Source organism: Hyaena hyaena, unplaced genomic scaffold (assembly GCF_003009895.1).
Source record: "Hyaena hyaena isolate Hyena2069 unplaced genomic scaffold, ASM300989v1 scaffold_252, whole genome shotgun sequence".
NCBI classification, from domain to species: Eukaryota; Metazoa; Chordata; class Mammalia; order Carnivora; family Hyaenidae; genus Hyaena; species Hyaena hyaena.
In genome coordinates this window covers 451,959-470,571 of record NW_024080884.1, presented here as the reverse complement: position 1 = coordinate 470,571, position 18,613 = coordinate 451,959, and the positions used below count along the sequence as shown (strand labels likewise).

At 54.0% G+C, this 18,613-nt stretch overlaps 1 protein-coding gene across 1 annotated transcript; it reads right to left on the bottom strand.

The window, feature by feature from the left end:
- Positions 1–1,923: 1,923 nt before the first annotated feature.
- Positions 1,924–13,637, bottom strand: SMTNL1 (smoothelin like 1). The gene is made up of 8 exons (XM_039245014.1): positions 13,622–13,637; positions 10,634–11,301; positions 10,235–10,367; positions 10,093–10,144; positions 8,270–8,428; positions 8,007–8,121; positions 7,733–7,884; positions 1,924–2,093 (listed from the first exon to the last, which is right to left on the bottom strand). The coding sequence occupies exons 2-8, from the start codon at positions 11,297–11,299 to the stop codon at positions 1,949–1,951; spliced, it is 1,422 nt and encodes a 473-aa protein (XP_039100945.1). The 5' UTR covers positions 11,300–11,301; positions 13,622–13,637; the 3' UTR covers positions 1,924–1,948.
- Positions 13,638–18,613: the final 4,976 nt, after the last annotated feature.

The window sequence follows — 18,613 nt, the reverse complement described above, 5'->3', positions numbered from 1 at the left end:
GGACCCAAAGTCAGATGTTTAACTGACTGAGCCACCCAGGCACCCCAAATTTTTTTTCATTTTTTGAGAAAGTCAGTGTGTGAGCAGAGGAGGTGCAAAGAGAGAGAGGAACAGAGAATCTGAAGCAGGCTCTGCACTGACAGCAGAGAGCCTGATGCAGGACTTGAACTCACAAACTGCAAGGTCACAACCTGAACCAAAGTAAGATGCTCAATCCACTGAGCCCCCAGGCACCCCAGGCTTTAAAACCACTTGCAGTCTGGGGGCCAGGCTTCAAGCTGGGAGGAAGCCCTCCAGCTTCCAGTCCAGGGTGGGGCTGGGGGGGCGGGTACACAGAAAGCATCTGCTTGTCCACCCATTGAAGTCACAGATTAATTTGGAGCCAGCGGAGTGTTTATGGAGAGGATGATGTGGTTTAATCAGGAGAAGGTGAGGGTTAGCTCCATCTCCCAAAGGTGTGGCCCTCTTCCCAAGTGGGGCTCTCTGGGCTTCGAGCCTCATGTAACCCCAAACACCGTGGACAGAGCTGGCCACACAGAGAGGCTGTCAACACGCTCCCGCTTTACAGATGAGGCAACTTAGGCACAGAGTGCTTCGGTGGGTTGCCAGGTCCGCTCTGCCAATCCGGGCAGAGTCCACACTACCTGCTGCAGTGCCAAACCAGCTGATTTTCGTTTGTGTTTTTCATGAGCTGTTCTCAACTGCACACAAGCTCCAAATGGCTGATTAAGCCAGACAGGATTGTGAGCAGGAAGTTCTAAGCAGCTCAGAGGTGCGTCCCTAATGAGCAATAGAAAAGCCAAGCCAACAGAGGGCTTGTGGGAGGGGGCATGGGCTAAATAGGGAAGGGGCGTTAAGGAATCGACTCCTGAAATCATTGTTGCACGATATGCTAACTAACCTGGATGTAAGGTTTTTGAAAAATTAATAAAAAATAAATAAAATAAAAATAAATAGGGCACCTGGGTGGCTCAGTCCGTCAAGCGGCCGGCTTCAGCTCAGGTCATGATCTCACAGTTTGTGAGTTCAGGCCCCGTGTCAGGCTCTGTGCTAGGAGCTCAGAGCCTGGAGCCTGCTTGGGATTCTGTGTCTCCCTCTCTCTGCACCTCCCCCACTCACTCTCTGTCTCTCAAAAATGAATAAATGTTTTAAAATTTTTTAAATAAATAAATAAAAGAAAAGCCAAGCCAAAACTTCAGCCCAGGCCCAAGGGATTAACTTAACCTGAAGGAAGGACCTTCAGGGGGCAGTGGGTCGAAGTTGCCGGAAAACTACTACTCACAGGACACAAATGCAGGGTGTCTTTGAGTTGAGGGCATCACCCAAGGCCCCACTAACCTAGTTTGAGATTTCTCGAGAATCTTCTATCCCAGCACCTGTCCTGGAATTCCCTAATCTGGGAGAAGGGTGGAAAGAGGAAAGAGAATTGGGAAAAATACCACCGATGGCTCAAAACATATGAATGCGTTTACTTCTGGCCTCACACATTGAACACTTAATGTGACAGGCACCGGGCAAAGCTTTCTGCTGATTTCATTACCTCGTTTAACCCTCCCAGCACATCCGTGAGATTTGAACTCCTAGTATGCCTGTTCAGATGGTAAACAGGCTCAGAGAGGCTAAGTCACTGGCCCAAGGTCACACAGCTGCTTAGTGGTGGGACCGAGGCCATCGTACTTTCCCAGATGGTGTCATGTTGTTGAGAAGATCATGTCAGGTAAGGAGGCCTGGAGGCCAGGCTTTATTATCCAAGAGTGAGCGAGGTTCTTGGGCTGGGGGGAAGGGTGTAGGGTGCACTGAGGGGCCAGACAAGATTTTACAAAAGTACTTTTAATGCATTTACGACTGGTGCCACCTGCCCTGCTCGAGCTCCAGCACTGTGGCCTCGGGGCCATGGCCGGTCAGCTGGGCATCCTGCCCACCTCCGCCTACCGCGCCAGTCAGCTCCTCATTTTTTCTTGGTCTTCACCAGTCCCTTCTGCACCAGGCTGCGGTACAGCTCCTGGATGTAGGTGTAGACGCACTTGGAGTCAGGCACTGCCAGCCGCACCATGTCATCCACCTCCAGCAGCTGGGCACAATCGGCCAGTTTCCTGAGGGGCAGGGGTAGGGGGCGGTGAGCAGCAGAGCCAAAGCTGAAGGGTGTGGGGCGCAGGGGAAGGGGGCCGCCCAGCAAGGATGAAACCCACAGAATTGTGTGTGTTGGAGCCGGGAGGTCATCTCGGCCAACCATCCCATTGCACGGATGAGATCACTGAGACCCTGACAGTCTGCCCTCAAACATAGCCTGGCCTGATCCCAGAGCCCATGTTTCCAGTGCGCTGTGTGTGCTCGTGTGGGAGGAAGACCTCTGGTTTCTAGTCCTACCTTAACCGCCCCCTTGACGCGCTGGCCCGCCTGTGCTCTGAAAGGCCAAGTGCCTCGGTGAGTTTAGAGCACGGAGCCCAGTGCTAGCCAGAGTGCAGCTTGCATCAGCACTGTCCACAAGGTCTGAAGATGCACAGTCTCCTTCATGCAGCCTCTCTGTATTTCCTGAGGACCTACTGTGTGCCAGGCACTCCTGTAGGGAATTCAGCACCGTGCAAAACCCAGACTTCCCCACTCGTGTCACTGACAGTCTCGTGGCAGAAGGCGGGCAATAGTCAAACATGTTGTACATGGTCCATCAGATGATGAGAGGGGTTACGGGGAAATAAGGGAAGGGAGATGGGATAGGTTCCTATGTCGGGGGTGTTTTTTAATAGGGTGCTCGAGGAAGGCTTCTTAGAATAAATCATGTACATATCTGAGGGAAGAGGATTCCGGGCAGAGGAAACAGCATGTGCAAAGGCCCTGAGGCAGGAGTGCTTCACATGTTTGAGGAACTGCATGGAGTTTAGCAGCAAGTCCTCTTTTTCTAACTTCCCAGCTGCTCTTTGAGACCATGGGCTGCTTCTGGCTTTGCCAAGCCTGATAATCAGAGCAAACCACTGTTGGGGCCTTGGTACCACATGGCACATACTTTATTAGGGTTTCCCCTTGAGTGGTCTCATGCACTCCTCCCCTCCATCCTCAACCAGCAGAAGAGGAGTTGGAGACTGAGCATTTGGGGGACTTCCTCAAGGTCAAAGTGAGTGGCGCAGCCGGAACTCAACCCTAAGCCTGTCCCTGGCATCCTCGCCCTGAAGCTGGGTCTCGGCAGCCCCAGCCTGCCAAACTGCCATGGGTGCTGACAGCAGGTGAATCCGGGGGCCCAGCAGAAATCCTCTCTTGGGGCTCAGAGACAGTGGGGCTCACACCCAAACTGGGCTGGCCTGAGATCGGGGGAGGAGCACAGACTGGAAGACTTCCAGGAATGGGATACACTCCCTGCTACCCAATGCAGGTGAGTCCGGGGTGTGAGTCAGGATGCTGGTCCCCTGCAAGGGAGAAGCATCATTCCTGCGGGCTCTGTGGGGGGCGGGGCCGGGCTCCTTGGGCAGCACAGCTGATGGAGCCCTCTGGGGGCTCGGCCACTGGCGGCTCCCCCTCATCCCAGGATTCCACGGGAATCAGGTGAGTTCTCCAACGGGGGCAGTGGGAGGCGATGGCCGTGGCAGGGGCCCCCTTACTTTGCACACCTAATCTTCACACCAAACCCAAAGAGAAGGTAAGTCAGCCGCCAAGACCCTCAGCGCTAAGAAGGAAGGGGCAGGGCTCAAATCCGGCAGGTCGACCTCTGCACTCTCCAGCCCCAGGCATCCCCACCAACACCCTTCTCTATCCAGCGTCATCACCTGACTGTTCAGTTTGCCTGCCCATGGCTCTGGCTTGGAACCCAGCAGGGCAGCGCAGGGGGACAATGACCCACGTCCTGCAGGCCAGGGACACGTGGTTCCTGATGTTCACTTACAGCTCTCCGTCTCCACTGGGGGTTCACTCGCGTGTCACGCCCTGCGCCCTCCTGTGTGAACCTAGGACGTCCAGGGACCCCACTACTGCTCCCCACACTGTAAGACGCTGACCGGATGGAATGAGAGGGGACCCGGGGAGGGCGCTCAGCAGGACACCTGGCGCCTAATCACCCTCAAGTCCTGGGGCTTCTCAGCGTCCTTACAGGTGCTTCTGAGCCCAGAGCAGGATGTGGCCTCCTGACCTCCTTGGCTTCCTACCCCAGGGCGCTCACTCCATCCCTGGGCAGGAAAATGTGAACCTGTTAGGGATCTTCTGGAAGATCAAGGCTGGTGGTTTTCCAGTTGCATCCTTAGTGCCCTAGGGCGCCATACACATGCCTCAGGGAGCATCCTTAGAAGGGTGTTGGGCACGGAGCTGCTGTGCTCCAGAAGCCCTTCTCGACCTAGAAATGTCCCCCGCTTGAGTGATGACATTGATGGACCATGAAATCAAAGACATAAGGAAGCTGATGGAGAGAGGGAAATGGTGATGTTAAAGGGTTAGAAGCCCCCACAGGGATGCCTGGGTGGCTCAGTCAGTTAAGTGTCCAACTTTGGCTCAGGTCATGATCTCACGGTTTGTGAGTTCAAGCCCCGCATTGGGCCCTCTGCTGACAGCCTGGAGGCTGGAGCCTGCTTCGGATTCTGTGTCTCCCTCTCTCTTCTGCCTCTCTCTCTGTCTCAAAAATAAACATTAAAAAAAAAAAAAAAAAGTCCCCACAGGGCAAAAAATCTCTTGCAGTGAGGGTGCTAAACGAAGTGAGTTAGAAAGGTGAGGGGTGGGGGCGCCTGGGTAGCTTAGTCGGTTAAGCGTCCGACTTTCGCTTAGGTCATGATCTCGTGGTTCGTGGGTTCGAGCCCCACGTCGGGCTCTGTGCTGACTGCCAGCTCAGAGCTTGGAGCCTATTTCAGAGTCTGTATCTCCCTCTCTCTCTGACCCTCCCCTGCTCACGCTGTCTCTCTCTCTCTCCTAGAAATAAATAAAAAAATTAAAAAAAAAAAAAAAAGAAAGGTGAGGGGTGGGGACAGGTAGAGACCGGAATGTCTGAAACCAAGGTTTTGTAGGTGGTATAGTTATTGCCAGAAACTCGTAACCATGAGCAGGTGGCTGAGGAGAAGAGGGATGACCTCAAATAAGCATGAAGCCAGAGGGTGGTAGTGGTTTGTGTTAATGGGTCACGTGGTCCAATGTCAGCCAGGCTGTGGACAACTGTCATTTGGGTTAGGACATGCTTTGCACCTTCTCTGCCTGTTTAATTACATACATGTTACAGCCGCGAACGTCAAGCTTTATGAATGAGATCGTGCTTGAAGCAATATCTAAGTTTCATAAGGAAAGTGTTATTTAGTTAAATGAAAGTTTTTAATAAAGAAAAAGAAAAAGGTCCCCTTTAATCTGTTTTATATGTTGGGCATTCACTTAATCTTTTGCGTGAAGAACCTACTGGAAAAGAAAGACCCCATTTGAAAAGCACAGCTCAGGGGCACCTGGTGGCTCAGTTGGTTAAGTGTCCAACTCTGGATCTCGGCTCGGGCCATGATCTCATGGTTCACGAGATGTAGCCCCACGGAGGGTTCTGTGCTGACAGCGCAAAGCCTGCTTGGGATTCTCCCTCTCCCTTTCTCTCTGCCCCTCCCCTGCTCACATTCTTTCTCTGTCTCTCAAAATAAATAAACTTAAAAATATATTTAAAAATAAAAAAGAGAGAGAGGGGCCCCTGGGTGACTCAGTCGGTTAAGTGTTTGACTTCGGCTCAGGTCATGATCTCACAGTTCGTGGGTTCGAGACCCAGGTCTGGCTCTGTGCTGACAGCTCAGAGCCTGGAGCCTGCTTCCGATTCTATGTCTCCCTCTCTCTCTGCCCCTCCCCCGCTCACGCTCTATCTCACTCTGTCTCTCAAAAATAAATAAATGTAAAAAAAAAAAAAGAAAAAAGAAAAAGAAAATCACAGTTCAGCCTCACTCTTCCCATTTTGCCCACAGGGACACGCAGGCCCAGAGGTGGGAATGTTGCTTCCCCGGGACTTCCCGGCCGGTTGGCGGCCAGGTCTGGGCTAGACCCGAGGGCTCAGCGTTCCAGACCAAGGTGTTTGCTAATGTCCCTTGTGACCTATGTCCTGTCCCAGGGCTTTGGAGGTGCCCTCATTGCCTTCCGGGGCGTCAGAGTTGCCCTTATTGGTGACATTCTCTGCAGAGTCTGTTTCTACCAGGTGGCTCAGAGCCTCTCCCTGGGGCCGGGCAGAAGGGGGTCCTGGCATGGCTCCTTGGGAACCCTGAGGCCATCAGGGTGTGTTCAAGCCTCCCTGGTAGGAAGACACAGCAGCTCTGGCTGAGGCTGGCTTTGATGCTTCCGTGGTGGGAGCATCCCTCCCTTCCACCGTCACCCAGCAACCCACGTCTTTGCCTGTCAGGTCCTTCCTTGGGCCACCCTGTTCCTCACCCCCCTTCTGCTTCTCCAACACCACCCCCTTTCTCCATCCCACCACCACCCCTGGCGTCCCGCCATGTGGGCCTCGGCAATAAATCTCCCTCCAGATTCCAAAGCGATTAATAATGATCATAAGAAACTGTGATGTCGGGGCACCTGAGTGGCTCAGTCGGTAAACTTCCGACTTGGGCTCAGGTCATGATCTCGTGGTTCGTGGGTTCGAGCCCCGCGTGGGGCTCTGTGCTGACAGCTAGCTCAGATCCTGGAGCCAGTTTCAGATTCTGTATCTCCCTCTCTCTGTGACCCTCCCCTGCTCACGCTGTCTCTATCTCTCTCTCAAAAATAAATGAAACATTAAAAAAATAAAAAGAAACTGTGAAGTCATTCATCACAATAGAGGAACAACAGCTAAGATTCTTTTTTGAAGGGTTTGCTGTGGGCGAGGCACTGTTATACTTTCCTTATTTACTCAGTTCTCACACTAATCCTGCGACACAGGAAATGCTGTGCCCATTTTAAAGATGAGAGTGTGAAGGCTCAGAGAGGTACAGGAGCCTGTCCAAGGTCACACAGTTAACAAATGGCAGAGTCAGACTGTGGCCCCAAATCTCTGTAACCTGCCTGTCTAAAACAGCAGGCCAGCTTCTCCTCTCTTTCTTACCCCGCCTGCATTTTCTTTAGGGTGCCTATCTCTGCCCCCCACATTCTATTTCACATGAACTGTGTGTTCATGATCTGTCTCTCCCTTCCAAATGTAAGCCATAGCGGGGGCGCCTGGGTGGCTCCGTCAATTGTCGATTAGTGTTCAACTTTAGCTCCAGTCATGATCTCATGATTTGTGGGTTCGAGCCCTGCATCAGGCTCTGCTCTGACTGACAGCTCAGAGCCTGGAGCCTGCTTCAGATTTTGTGTCTCCTTCTCTTTCTGCCCCTTCCCCGCTCACAATCTGTCTCTCAAAAATAAATAAATGAAAAAAAATTTTTAGGGGTGCCTGGGTGGCTCAGTTGGTTAAACGTCCGACTTCGGCTCAGGTCATGATCTCACGATTCGTGGGATCGAGGCCTGCATCCGGCTGTGTGCTGACAGCTCAGAGACTGGAGCCTGCTTCAGATTCTGTGTCTCCCTCTTTCTCTGCCCCTCCTCTGCTCACGCTCTCAAAAATACATAAATGCTAAAAAAAAATTTTTTTTAAATATTTTTTAGAACGTAAGCTACAGCAAACAGGGATTTTGCCAAGTTCACCTACTTCTATGCCCTGAAACTGTCCCTGTCCCTGGCGATGGGAGAGTGTTGGGTTCATGAACAGCCTCCATCTGACCACCTCCCCGACCCCTGCGAATGCATCCCGAGCGCCCTTGCCCCCCACCCCCAGCCCTGCAGCGCAGCGGCTTACTCAGCGGTGGAGAAGGCCAGGGTGAAGTTGTGTCGGCGCTGCGTGGGCTCCAGGGCGGCATAGTCGAAGGCATCAGGGAAGAACTTGTGGATGAGGGCGCAGAAGGCCATGCCGCTGCTCCAGCTGGAGGAGAAGTTCTGGATGTCCACGTGCTGTGGGGGAGGGGGCCGAGCAGTCCTCAGTGAGCCTGGACGCCGCCTTCCGGCCGCACCGCGCGGACTTGCCGCCCTGGGGAAGGGTCCCCGGCCCCACGCGGCCCCTGGTCCGTGCCCACCTCATAGTTTCTTGTCATGGCCCGGCACCACTCCAAGAGCATGTTCTTGACACTGCCAATGGCTGCCCCGGCGGCCTTCGTGTTTCGGAACAGGGCCGTGGGGCCCGAGGCTGCCCTGCAGGGGAGGGGTGGGATGGGCAAGGCCCTGCCTCCGGAGGTCCCATCAGGGAGGAGCCCCGGCCCCTGGTATCAGTCCCCCCAGGTCGGCCGGGGCTTCCCCTGCGGGGTTCCTGGGGGAAAGCCCGGCGCGGCCTGCGCCCTACCCGCCAAACTTGTCCACGATGGCTTTGCGGTTCTGTGCGCGGGGCCCCCGGGGCCGGACAGGGGCTGACACCCTGCGCTCTGGTGCCTTCTCTTTCTTCTTCTCCTGTGAGGGAGGGGGCTCCGTGGGACTCTGGGGCGCATCGCTTGGTGAAGACTCACTGCGGGGACGGCAGAGAGAAGTGTGAGGAGGGCTGGGAGCAGCCACTACAGGGGACCGGGCAGGGGACTGGCTGGGGTGGGCGGTCCCTGCAGTCAAGAAAGGCCTAGGAAACTGAGGCCCCCACTCCCTGCACCTTTTCTCAGTGCCCAGCCCTGGGAGGAGGTCAGTGAGGCTCACTGTAACCTTGGGGAGCACATGTTCTGGTGAGATGTGTGGGCAGAACTGAGCTAAGTGTGAGGTCTGACCTGAGTTTGAATCCTGGCTTTGCCTCTTATTTGCTGTGTGATCTTGGGACTGTGATGTCACTTTTCTGAGCCTCAGCGACCTCATCTGTAAACTGGGGACGAGAAGAACTGCCTGACAAGGCGGCTCTAAGGCTTGAGATCGAGGGGGCATGTAGAGCACCCAGCTGTGGCTGCCACCTCCCTGTCCCAGTGCTCAGAGAACATTGACCCGTTACCTTTCCCTACGAAAGTGACACGGAGGTGAATTTCAGGTCAAAATAAAGGAAGCTTCTTCTGAGTTAAGTTATGTGATGGTGAAAAGAAGGCTCTCACTTTATCCAGCACCTGCTGGGTACCCGGCACTGTGCTAAGTTCTTTATACATTTTATTTTTTTAAGTGTATTTATTTATTTTGAGAGAGACAGAGACAGTGCAAGTGGGGGAGGGGCAGAGAGTGAGGGAGAGAGAGAGAGAATCTCAAGCAGTCTCCATGCTGCCAGCGCAGAGCCTGATACGGGGCTTGAATTCACGGAACTGTGAGGTCGTGACCTGAGCTGAAACCAAATGTCGGTGCCCCTCCGAGTGAGGCAGCCAGACGCCTCTGTACATTTTCTTTTAAACTAATCCCTGCACCGAGCCTGGGGCTCGAATTCATGATCCCAAGATCAAGAGTTGCATGCTCTACTGAATGAGCCAGGCGGGTGCCCCAAGTGCTTTGTACATTTTATGTCACATAAGCCCCACAGTAATCCTCGGAGGTAGGCATGGGTACGGTGCCCACTTGGCAGATGAGAAAAGTGACAAAACCAAGGTCACGTGGTTGGTAAGTGGCATAGTCATGGTCTGAACTCAGGCTTTCTGTTCAGGTTCTGTGGGTAGTGCTGGCACCACGGAAAGTGCTGAGTGACAGAACGAAGAGCCCCGTGAAGATGGGTCATGGACACCGGTCAAGGACGCCGAGGTGGAGGCTTTCACAGTGGAGTGGGAGCGAGAGGACCAGGCGTGCTGCACGCTCCCGTGCTCCCTTCGCTCCCATCCTCAGGCTCCTTTGGTTTCGTGGGCTCTGCCCTGGGATAGGGGGCCAGAAGCCAGGAATCCTGGAGTATCTCAAGATCAGGCCCCAGGAGGGGCACCTGGGTGGCTTGGTCGGCTGTGTGTCCGACTTCGGCTCAGGTCATGATCTCACGATTTGTAGGTTCAAGCCCCGTGTCCGACTCTGTGCTGACAGCTAGCTCAGAGCCTGGAGCCTGATTTCAGATTGTGTCTCCCTCTCTCTCTGACCCTCCCCTGCTCACGCTACCTCTCTCTCTCTCTCAGAAATTTAAAAAAAAAAAAATCAAGATCAGGCTCCAGGAGACCCAGGCCCAGAGGACGGTAGACTTGGAAGGGAGCAAGCAGTAGAGGGACTAGGAGCTGGGACCCCAGAATTCGACATTACCTGGTGGAAGGACTGGTCTGTCCCGAAGCTGCAGAGTCTGGACTCACCCCACCTGGAGGGACGGAAGGGGGGAGAGAAGCTGGAGTGCCTGCTCCATGTGGTCTGCACGCCCCTCCGGGTGGCTCCCTGGACTCACCCTCACCAGGGCTGAGGCCACTGCCCTCCTCCGTGGGGCTCTCGAGCCATTCCTCGGGGGAGCTGGGAACCACTCCTGCTCCTTCCTCCGACTCTCTCTCCGCACCCTGGTCCTGCTCTTGCTCGGGACCCCCTGACTCCTGGAACGAACATGAACTGCGTGGGCTCACGGGCCCACAAGCACCTGCCCAAAGCTTTGTGAGGACTGCAGAAAGATCCAGAAGGCAGCTTGGTGCCACGGCGCTGCGTCCCCCACCCCGGGGCTCTTGATGTCACTGGGAAGACTGGATCTTCCCTAAGGAATAACAACGGGCTGGGGCTGAGGCGGGGGCTGGCTTCCTGAGGTGCCGGGGGCTCCAGAACACTGTGGGGGCCTCCTCCCCCTCCTCAACTTTGCCTCACTCACCGCTTCCTTCCCGTCAGCCTTGGCCTCCGCCTCTTCCATAGCAGCTTTCTCCTGAGAGTCTATCCCGGCCTCTGGGGCATCGGCTTTCTCTTGAGTTTCCGCTGCAGGCTCTTCTGTCTGGTCGCTCTCCTCCTGAGAGGCCGCTGTGGCCTCCTCCTTCCCATCAGCCTCCTCGGCTCCAGCCTCGGCCTCCGGCTCCCCAGTGGCCTGCTTGGGCTCAGCCTCGGCCTCCTCGATCACACGGGCTTCCTCCCCAGATTCAGGCGTGGCCTGCTTCTCCTCAGCCGACGGCTTCTCAGAGGCCAGCGTGGCCTCCTTGGGTTCCAGTTGCGTCTCTTCCTTCCCATCAGCCATCTCGTGAGGAGCCACCATGACTTCTTCCTTCCCACCATCTTCCTTGTGAAGTTCAGCCTCCCCTTTGGATTCCACCTTGGCCTCATCCAGCCCGTTTGCTGCCCCCTGAAGTTCAGCGGAAGTGCTCTCCTCGGCTGGTGCTCTTTCCTGCCTTCCGGCCCCATCCGGAGGCCCCTCTTTGAGGGTCCTCTCCACTGTGGCTCTTCCCTCCTCTTCAGCAGAGGCTCCGCCTCCCTGTGTCACTGGGGCCTCTGTGGCTGGGGAGACACTGGTCCCATCCTTGGAGGAGGGCTCCCCTTCCTTCTGCTCCATCTCTGAAAAGTGGAGACAAGCAGACCTGGTCATGCCCATTGCTGTGTGAGGTGAGGCCCCCGCCCTTGGAAAGCGCTGACCCGGGGGTCTGGAGGCCTGGTGTTCCGTTTTGGGTCCTCCACTGCCTGAGCTTGTGACATGAGCAAGACATGACGTTTTTCGTGATAAAATGAAGGGGTAACAGTGCTGCTTCCCCAAAGGCGTGGTGATGGGCCACATTGACTTGACATTGGGTGGTGTTTACCTAACAGCCCTCTGCGGGCCATGGCTTAGGCTTTAGAGAACATTAGATCACGTAATGCCTTTTCAATGATTTTGCCTCTTTCTGATGAAGGCTGTGAGACGGTTACAGTGTGGCCGGCATCTGGGACACCTGTGCAGCAGAGGCTAGTCTCCCATCTTAATGGAGCCCAAGGCAGGCGGGAGCACACAGACAGCATTTAGTAGTACTGCCCTGTTTCCACTGTACTTATTTCTACAGTTACTTTCTATTTCTGGCCAGTGATATTGAGTTTCCATTTCCAATAGGGGAGATAAGGTTGCTTTTAAAAATACATTTACTGGATTTAAAAATAAGTTAATTCAAAGGAAGGCATTCAGGGTACAGATGTGGCTTAGTTCCGGGGGTGGTGTAAAAACGCCCCAAATCTGGGAAGACCTGGGCCGGCTGGTGTCTGGGGCTCAGCCCAGTTCCCCCCGTGGTCCTCAGAAAGAGTTCATTTTGGCAAAGAATAGACACGTACTCTTCCTAACCTCTGCCAGAGACATCTGAGCCTCTGACTGCCAGGGACAAGTCAGGGGAGAGGGACATTATGACACCTTAATGTGGGGTTTCCTGTCCAAGTACTGTAACTACCGTAGGGTCTACAGAAACAGGTGGGTGGGGGGACAGGGCCAGCTTGCTCATCCCCCTGCCCTTCTTGGGTGTCTGTTTACAAAGAAAACAAGCCTCAGATAGCGTTCAGGGAATGACTCAGGCGGTGAGAGAAGTAGGCGCTCGTGTCACCGGCTAAAAATACCTCCTGCCTTCTGCAACGCCACCATTCTAGGTGACAGTACCCGGGGCACCTGGGCAGTTGGGACAGAGGCAGGGAGACAGGTGGACTGGCGACAGGGCCCTGGTCCCGCCACCCACTCGGGTCTTACTGCCCCCAGTCCAGCGTCCTGGGGTCCATGGATGCCGTGCCCCCACCGGTTTCCGAGGGGCGCAGATTTGCAAAGTTTGCAAAGATGCTCACACTGTCCTCCAACTGCACCCCCCTCCTCCCGCCAGAGCCCCTTCACGGTCCAGCAGCCCCAGCAAAGGATAAACTGGGATCCAACCAGCAGGATGAGATGCGTTTCAGCAGGGAGCCAGGAGGCCCAGGAGCTGGCTTCGCCGCATCTCCTGGTCGCCCACTCTGAGACCTCAACAGACCCTTTCCTTCTCAAGTGCTCGGTTTTCACCACCAAAGATAGGATTCATCTAGATCAGGTTTTCCAAACTGTTCTGTGGAAAACTAGGGTCTCCTAAGACATTAATAGGGGTTAGGGTTGGGCGGGGGGGGGGTGTAGCCTCTGGCTGAAGTTGTTCCAGAAATGGCCTACTCTTTACCCTTTTAGAGATACACACCTTCTTTAGTGCCTAAGTGGATTCTAGATACCCCCTTAACTTTGGGGAGGCTGGGTGGCTCTGTTGGTTAAGCGTCCAATTTTATTTTCTTCTTATTTTTTTTTCAAAGTAGGCGCCACGCCCAATGTGGGGCTTGAACTCATAACCCTGAGATCAAGGGTCATGCGCTCTATGGACTGAGTTAGTTGGGTAGGTGCCCGGAGGGGAGCACTCAGCACACATCAGCTCGTAAGGTCCTGACCCCTTCATGAGGGCATTTAATTTTTTTTATGTCTTTTTTTTTTATTTTTGAGAGAGAGAGACAGGCAGACAGACAGAGCATGAGTGGGGGAGGGGCAGAGAGAGAGGGAGCCACAGGATCGGAAGCAGGCTCTAGGCTCTGAGCTGTCAGCACAGAACCCGACTCGGGACTCGAACCCACGGACTGTGAGATCGTGACCTGAGCCAAAGTCAGATGCCTAACTGACTGAGCCACCCATGAGGGCATTTAGTTGGTAAGACAAGGCAGGGGGAAGAGAATACCAGGAAGATGCTCACAAGCCCCTTTTACACCTCAAAGCGTGGTGGTGCTTGGCCGAGGCATAGTGGAGGGTGACAGCCATCTTTCCTTTTTCTAACTGTCTCACACTGTGGGGGAGTGGGGGAGGGAAGGACGGGCAGGTGTACACACACACACACACACACACACACACACACACACACACACACGCCTCCGCCGTCCTGCGTGTTCACCACCTTGGCTTTCCGCCCTGCAGGCTTGTCATAAATAGATAAGGAGTGAAGAAACTCAGGACGTGAGAAGCCAGGATAGCGCCCTTCGGCCCCGACACGAACGATTCTGTAGCAGCTTGACAGCTGACACTCCGGTGCCTGGCTCCACCTCACTCATTCCTCTCTCTAGCCCTTTGGGGGTGGGTGTCACTGGCCCCATTTTACAGACTGGGCATTGGAGGCTCGCGGGGTTGAAGTCCCCTGAAGTCACAGGACAATTTAGTGGTCCTGTCGTCTCTAGAATCCAGGTCTCCTGACAGCCAGCCCGGTGCTTCTGCCAGGGATGCCCCTCCCACGAGCGCCCCAGCCAGGGGCCTGGAGTGAGCGGCACCCCACTGGTGGGCGAGGGCAGTGGCTGTGACGGTGCTGCTCTCTCTCCCTCTGCCATTCACGGCAGGGCCTCTCCTCCCCCCCCCTCCTCTTCCCCAGTCCTCCCTCCCCAGGAAGCCTACAGTTTGTACTGTAGACAGCTCCCTTTCCCTCTCCCGGTTTCTCCTGGTCGACTGGGCGAGAAAGAACCCAGGAGCTCGAGTTCCAAGCTCCAAATAGTGTAGACGACACTTGATGGCTCTGTTCCTACGTCCGCCAAACCCGTGCCGCCCAATCTGCCTTCTGGTGGTCCTGAGGCTGCCACCATCCCCCACCCTAGCCAGGGACCCTCCCTCGGAGAGTCTGCTTAGAGAGGCTGCCTCCCACCGCAGCCGGCCTGGACCCCCAAGGCCCTCTGTGCCCCTGTCGGGGCCTCCCTGTGGATGGCCACCTGTGGGCCGCTCTGTGGGTGATCTGTAGTTGCCCAACACCCTAGGGCAGGGTCCCTGACCTCTGGCTTCTACAGAGAGCCGACAAAGAGGTGGAGAGGATTAGCAAAGAGCCTGGATTTCTCCAACTCTGGGGCTCTGCGGAGAGGCTCCAGGCCTCGGAAGGTGGGAGAGGGGGTGGGCGGCTGCAGCGGCCACTCAGAACCGGCTGGGGCTTCTCCTACCTGTGTGGCCTCCGCCTGGGGGCTTGGAGCTGTCTCCTCCCTCCAGCTGAGCGGCCTCACTCCCAGGGCTGCCTTTAGCCCCAGCCCCGTGGCTTCTAGCCCCCAGCTCCTGGGTCTGCCCGCCTCCCCCCGCCTCCCCCCTCCCACCCTACCCCACCCCCACCCCTACCCCAAGAGCCTTGGGCCCAAGGAGAGCATTGTTTACCGCCCTGTTGGTACAACACTTCCCCCTGGCCTAGGAGGCTCAGATTTCCCGTGAAGATTTGACAGGTGGCACCTTTCAATCACAGCGCGTCTTTCCTGCCCTGACCCCTGCGGCGTCCATCCTGTGGCCACCTTTCTTCCCAGAGTACTTGCCTCGCCCTGGTCACCCCGCAGACCGTCCGCAGGCCCATGTGGAATAAGGCCACCAGCCCTCTGGCCTCGCCGGCCAGTCCAGACCCCAGGCTAGGCCTCCCCTGTTCCCTTTGCCCCCCACCCCGACTCCCACCCCATGTTCCTTTAAATACTCCTTTACTTCGGAAGGAAACAGCTGCTGAGGAGTCGGCTGTGGAGGCGCCTAACGGGACAGCTGCCCACAGTGGGGTGTCTCAGGGGCTCACACTGCACAGAGGGGTGGGAGGAGGGGCGAACAGGTGAGGAGGGATGATGGCCCAGGCTGATGGACCGCTGGGCTTGGAGTCTAGAAAATACAGGACTGAGTTCTGTTTTAAGCTGAAGCGATGGGCCCATAGGAGGCTCTGAACACATTTTTGTACTGAATTGGGATTTTGCTCAGAAGAACCGATGTGTCCTGTGATGTAAGAGAGGTACCACCCTGGGAGAACATGTGCAGAGCGGGTCCACGTGGCTGATGAAGCCGGGGGCTCCCCGCAACCCCCTCCCCCAGCCCCTTCCACCCTGGCCTCCTTTCTGTCCTTAAGTAAATTAATTCCTGTCTACACTCAGGGCTGTCGCCTTTTTGCTTCTGCCCTTTGTGAGACTGTTCATCCTTCCCATGCTGCTCTCAGCTCAAATTCTGTTTCCTCAGGGAGCCTCAGTTCCTCACCATCATGTCAGCCTGTTTCATTTCCTTCGTGATATTTCCTGGTATCCAGAGTTGGTTTATTTATTTCCTTATTACCTGACTCTCACTGGAGTAAGCCCATGAAGGCAGGGACATTATCTGCCCGGCTCATGGCTGTGTACCCGGGCTCTAGCAAATTGCCTGGTTCACATGAGGTGCTCAATAAGTATATATTGAATAAATAAATAAGTTAATAGAAGGTCATGGGACGGGGAGGGGGCCATCCCGTGGGACTTAGAGGCCACTGTAAGGCTGTTGGCTTTTGCTCTGTGATTGGAAGCCAGTGGTCCCTTTCAGGTTGTGGAGGGACACGATCTGACTTTAGTTTTTGACAAGATGACTCAGGTTGCTGTTTTGAGAACAGACGGGGGTGGGGGTGGGGTGCAGGAACTGAGGTGGGGACATTACTGCAGTAACCCAGGTGCGGGATGGTGGTGGCCGGGACAGGATGGTCAGCACTGGAGTTGAGGGGAAGTGGTGAGGAAGGGGAATAGTGGGTCACAGTGACCAAGCCTGGGGCAGCTCGATCTCTGAGCTAACAGAATAACCATTCTGCTGGAGCCATTGACGTTCTAACTCTCTCATCTCTTGCTCATCTCAAAGGAGTCCACCCAGGCTGTCTTTGTATTGTCCACACTGCTCATGAGTGGTCAGGGCCCATATAAGATTCTGGGTGACAACCCAGCACCCCTTCTGTTGGGGCTGAGGTCTCATCTAAGAGGACGATACTCTTCCGCGGTGAGTAACAAATACACAGCTCCCTTCTGGGAGGCTGGGGGGCTCGGAAGGGGTGGAACACGGGAGAGTGAGAGGCCACATCTTCAGCGTGGTGCTGACAGAGGTCAGCAACTGTAGACGATGTATCTGTATTCTAAAGAGATCTTGGAAGGCTGGGGCTGTATAAACTATTTTTTTAAGTTTATTTATTTTGAGAGGGGGGCATGAGTTGGGGGGAGCAGAGAGAGAGGGAGAGAGAGAGAGAATCCCAAGCAGGCTCCACACTGTCAGCAAAGAGCCCGATGTGGGGGTTGAACTCACAAAGCATGAGACCATGATCTGAGCTGAAATCAAGAGTCGGATGCTTAACCGATTGAGTGACCCAGGTGCCCCAATAGTACAGAGGAAGTACTGAAGGTTAAATCTTACATAACTGTATGCAAATCAAAGCCAGGAAGTTGACACTGGAACAATGGTGTGTATAGTTCTATGACATCTTATCACATGTTTAGATTTGTGTGAACACTTCCAAAATCAGGATGCATAGCCATTCCATTACCACAAAGACTTCCCTTGTGCTACCCTTTTAATGGCACCCACACACACACCCATCCTACCCTGGGCAACCATTAATCTCTCTGTCTCTATAATTCTATCATTTTGAGGATATTATTTAAATGAAATCATATGTTATATAACCTTTTGTGGCACCTAAAAAAAAAAAATCCCATCGAGGAAGCAGATGACTCTTGTAAGAACCCATCTCCTTTTCCCGTGCAATTTCTTAATAGTCCATAATACGTTGGCTGTATTATCAAAAGCAAAAACCAGCACAACACGTGTCCACTAAAATATACGTGCAATATTCACAGAAACATTGTCATAATAGCCCCAAATTGGAAACAACTCAAAAGTCAGTCAACAGTTAAATGGATAGATGAATTGTAGCTTATTCATACAAGCAAACACTAGACAGCAATAAAAAAATGAATAACAGATACGCACAACAATGTGGGTGAAATCTTATGGACACAACACTGAGCTAAAGAAGTCAGGCACAAACCAGAAAATAATGTGTAACTCCATTCACATGAGGTTCAAGAGCGGGCAACAGAATTCGGAATAGTGCATCTGGGTGGTTCAGTTGGTTAAGCGTCCAACTCTTGGTTTCGGCTCGGGTCATGATCTCACAATTTGTGGGACTGTGTCCCACGTCTGTCTATGCTGACAGTGTGGAGCCTGCTTGGGATTCTCTCACTCACTCTCTGCCCCCACCCCCAGCTGCTGTCTCTCAAAATAAATAAATAAAACATTAAAAAAAAAAAGAAGTCAGAATAGTGGTTAACTTTGGGAGCGGGGGTATGGTCTGGGAAGGAACATAATTTTTTTTGAGAAAGAGAGAACACATGTGGGAGAGGGGCAGAGGGAGCGAGAGAGAGAGAGAGAGAGAGAGAGAGAGAGAGAGAGTCCCAAGCAGGCTCCATACCCAGCTAAGAGCCCCACATGGGGCTTTCTCAGGACTGTAAGATCATGATCTGAACTGAAATTAAGAGTGGGATGCTTAGGAGCACCTGGATGGCTCAGTCAATTAAACGTCCGACTTCCGCTCAGGTCATGATCTCACGGCTTGTGAATTTGAGCCCCGCGTAGGGCTCTGGGCTGAAGGCTCAGAGCCTGGAGCCTGCTTCAGTTACTGTGTCTCCCCCTCTCTCTGCCCCTCCCCTGCTCATATTCTGTCTCTCAATAATAAATAAACATTTAAAAAATAAAAATAAATAAAAAAGAGTGGGATGCCTAGTTGACTGGGCCATCCAGGTGCCCCCATAAGATAACTTTTGAGGGTGTTGGAAATTTACTGTAGTTTGATCTGAGTGGTGGTCATAAGAATGAGTATGTACAGGGTGCCTGAGTAGCTCAGAGGGTTGAGCGTCTGACTTTGGGTCAGGTCATGATCTCACAGTGGAGTTCAAGCCCCGCACTGGGCCTCCATACTGACACATAGAGCCTGCTTGGGATTCTCTCTCTCCCTCTCTCTGCCCCTCCCGCTTACATGAGCGCGCTCTCTCTCAAAATAAACAAACTTAAAAATATACATGTATTTTAAAATTAGGCTTCAGTTAAAAAATTAAGCTTACGTTTCCTATACTTTAGTAATTTTACTGTATA

Coding starts and splice junctions, on each gene's coding strand:
- SMTNL1 (XM_039245014.1), bottom strand. CDS start 11,299: ATGGAGCAGAAGGAAGGGGAGCCCTCCTCCAAGGATGGGACCAGTGTC. Junction 8,429..10,092: donor CAGACCAGTCCTTCCACCAG/GTAATGTCGAAT, acceptor CCGTCCCCGCAG/TGAGTCTTCACCAAGCGATG. Junction 2,094..7,732: donor CTGGCCTTCTCCACCGCTGA/GTAAGCCGCTGC, acceptor CCTGCCCCTCAG/GAAACTGGCCGATTGTGCCC.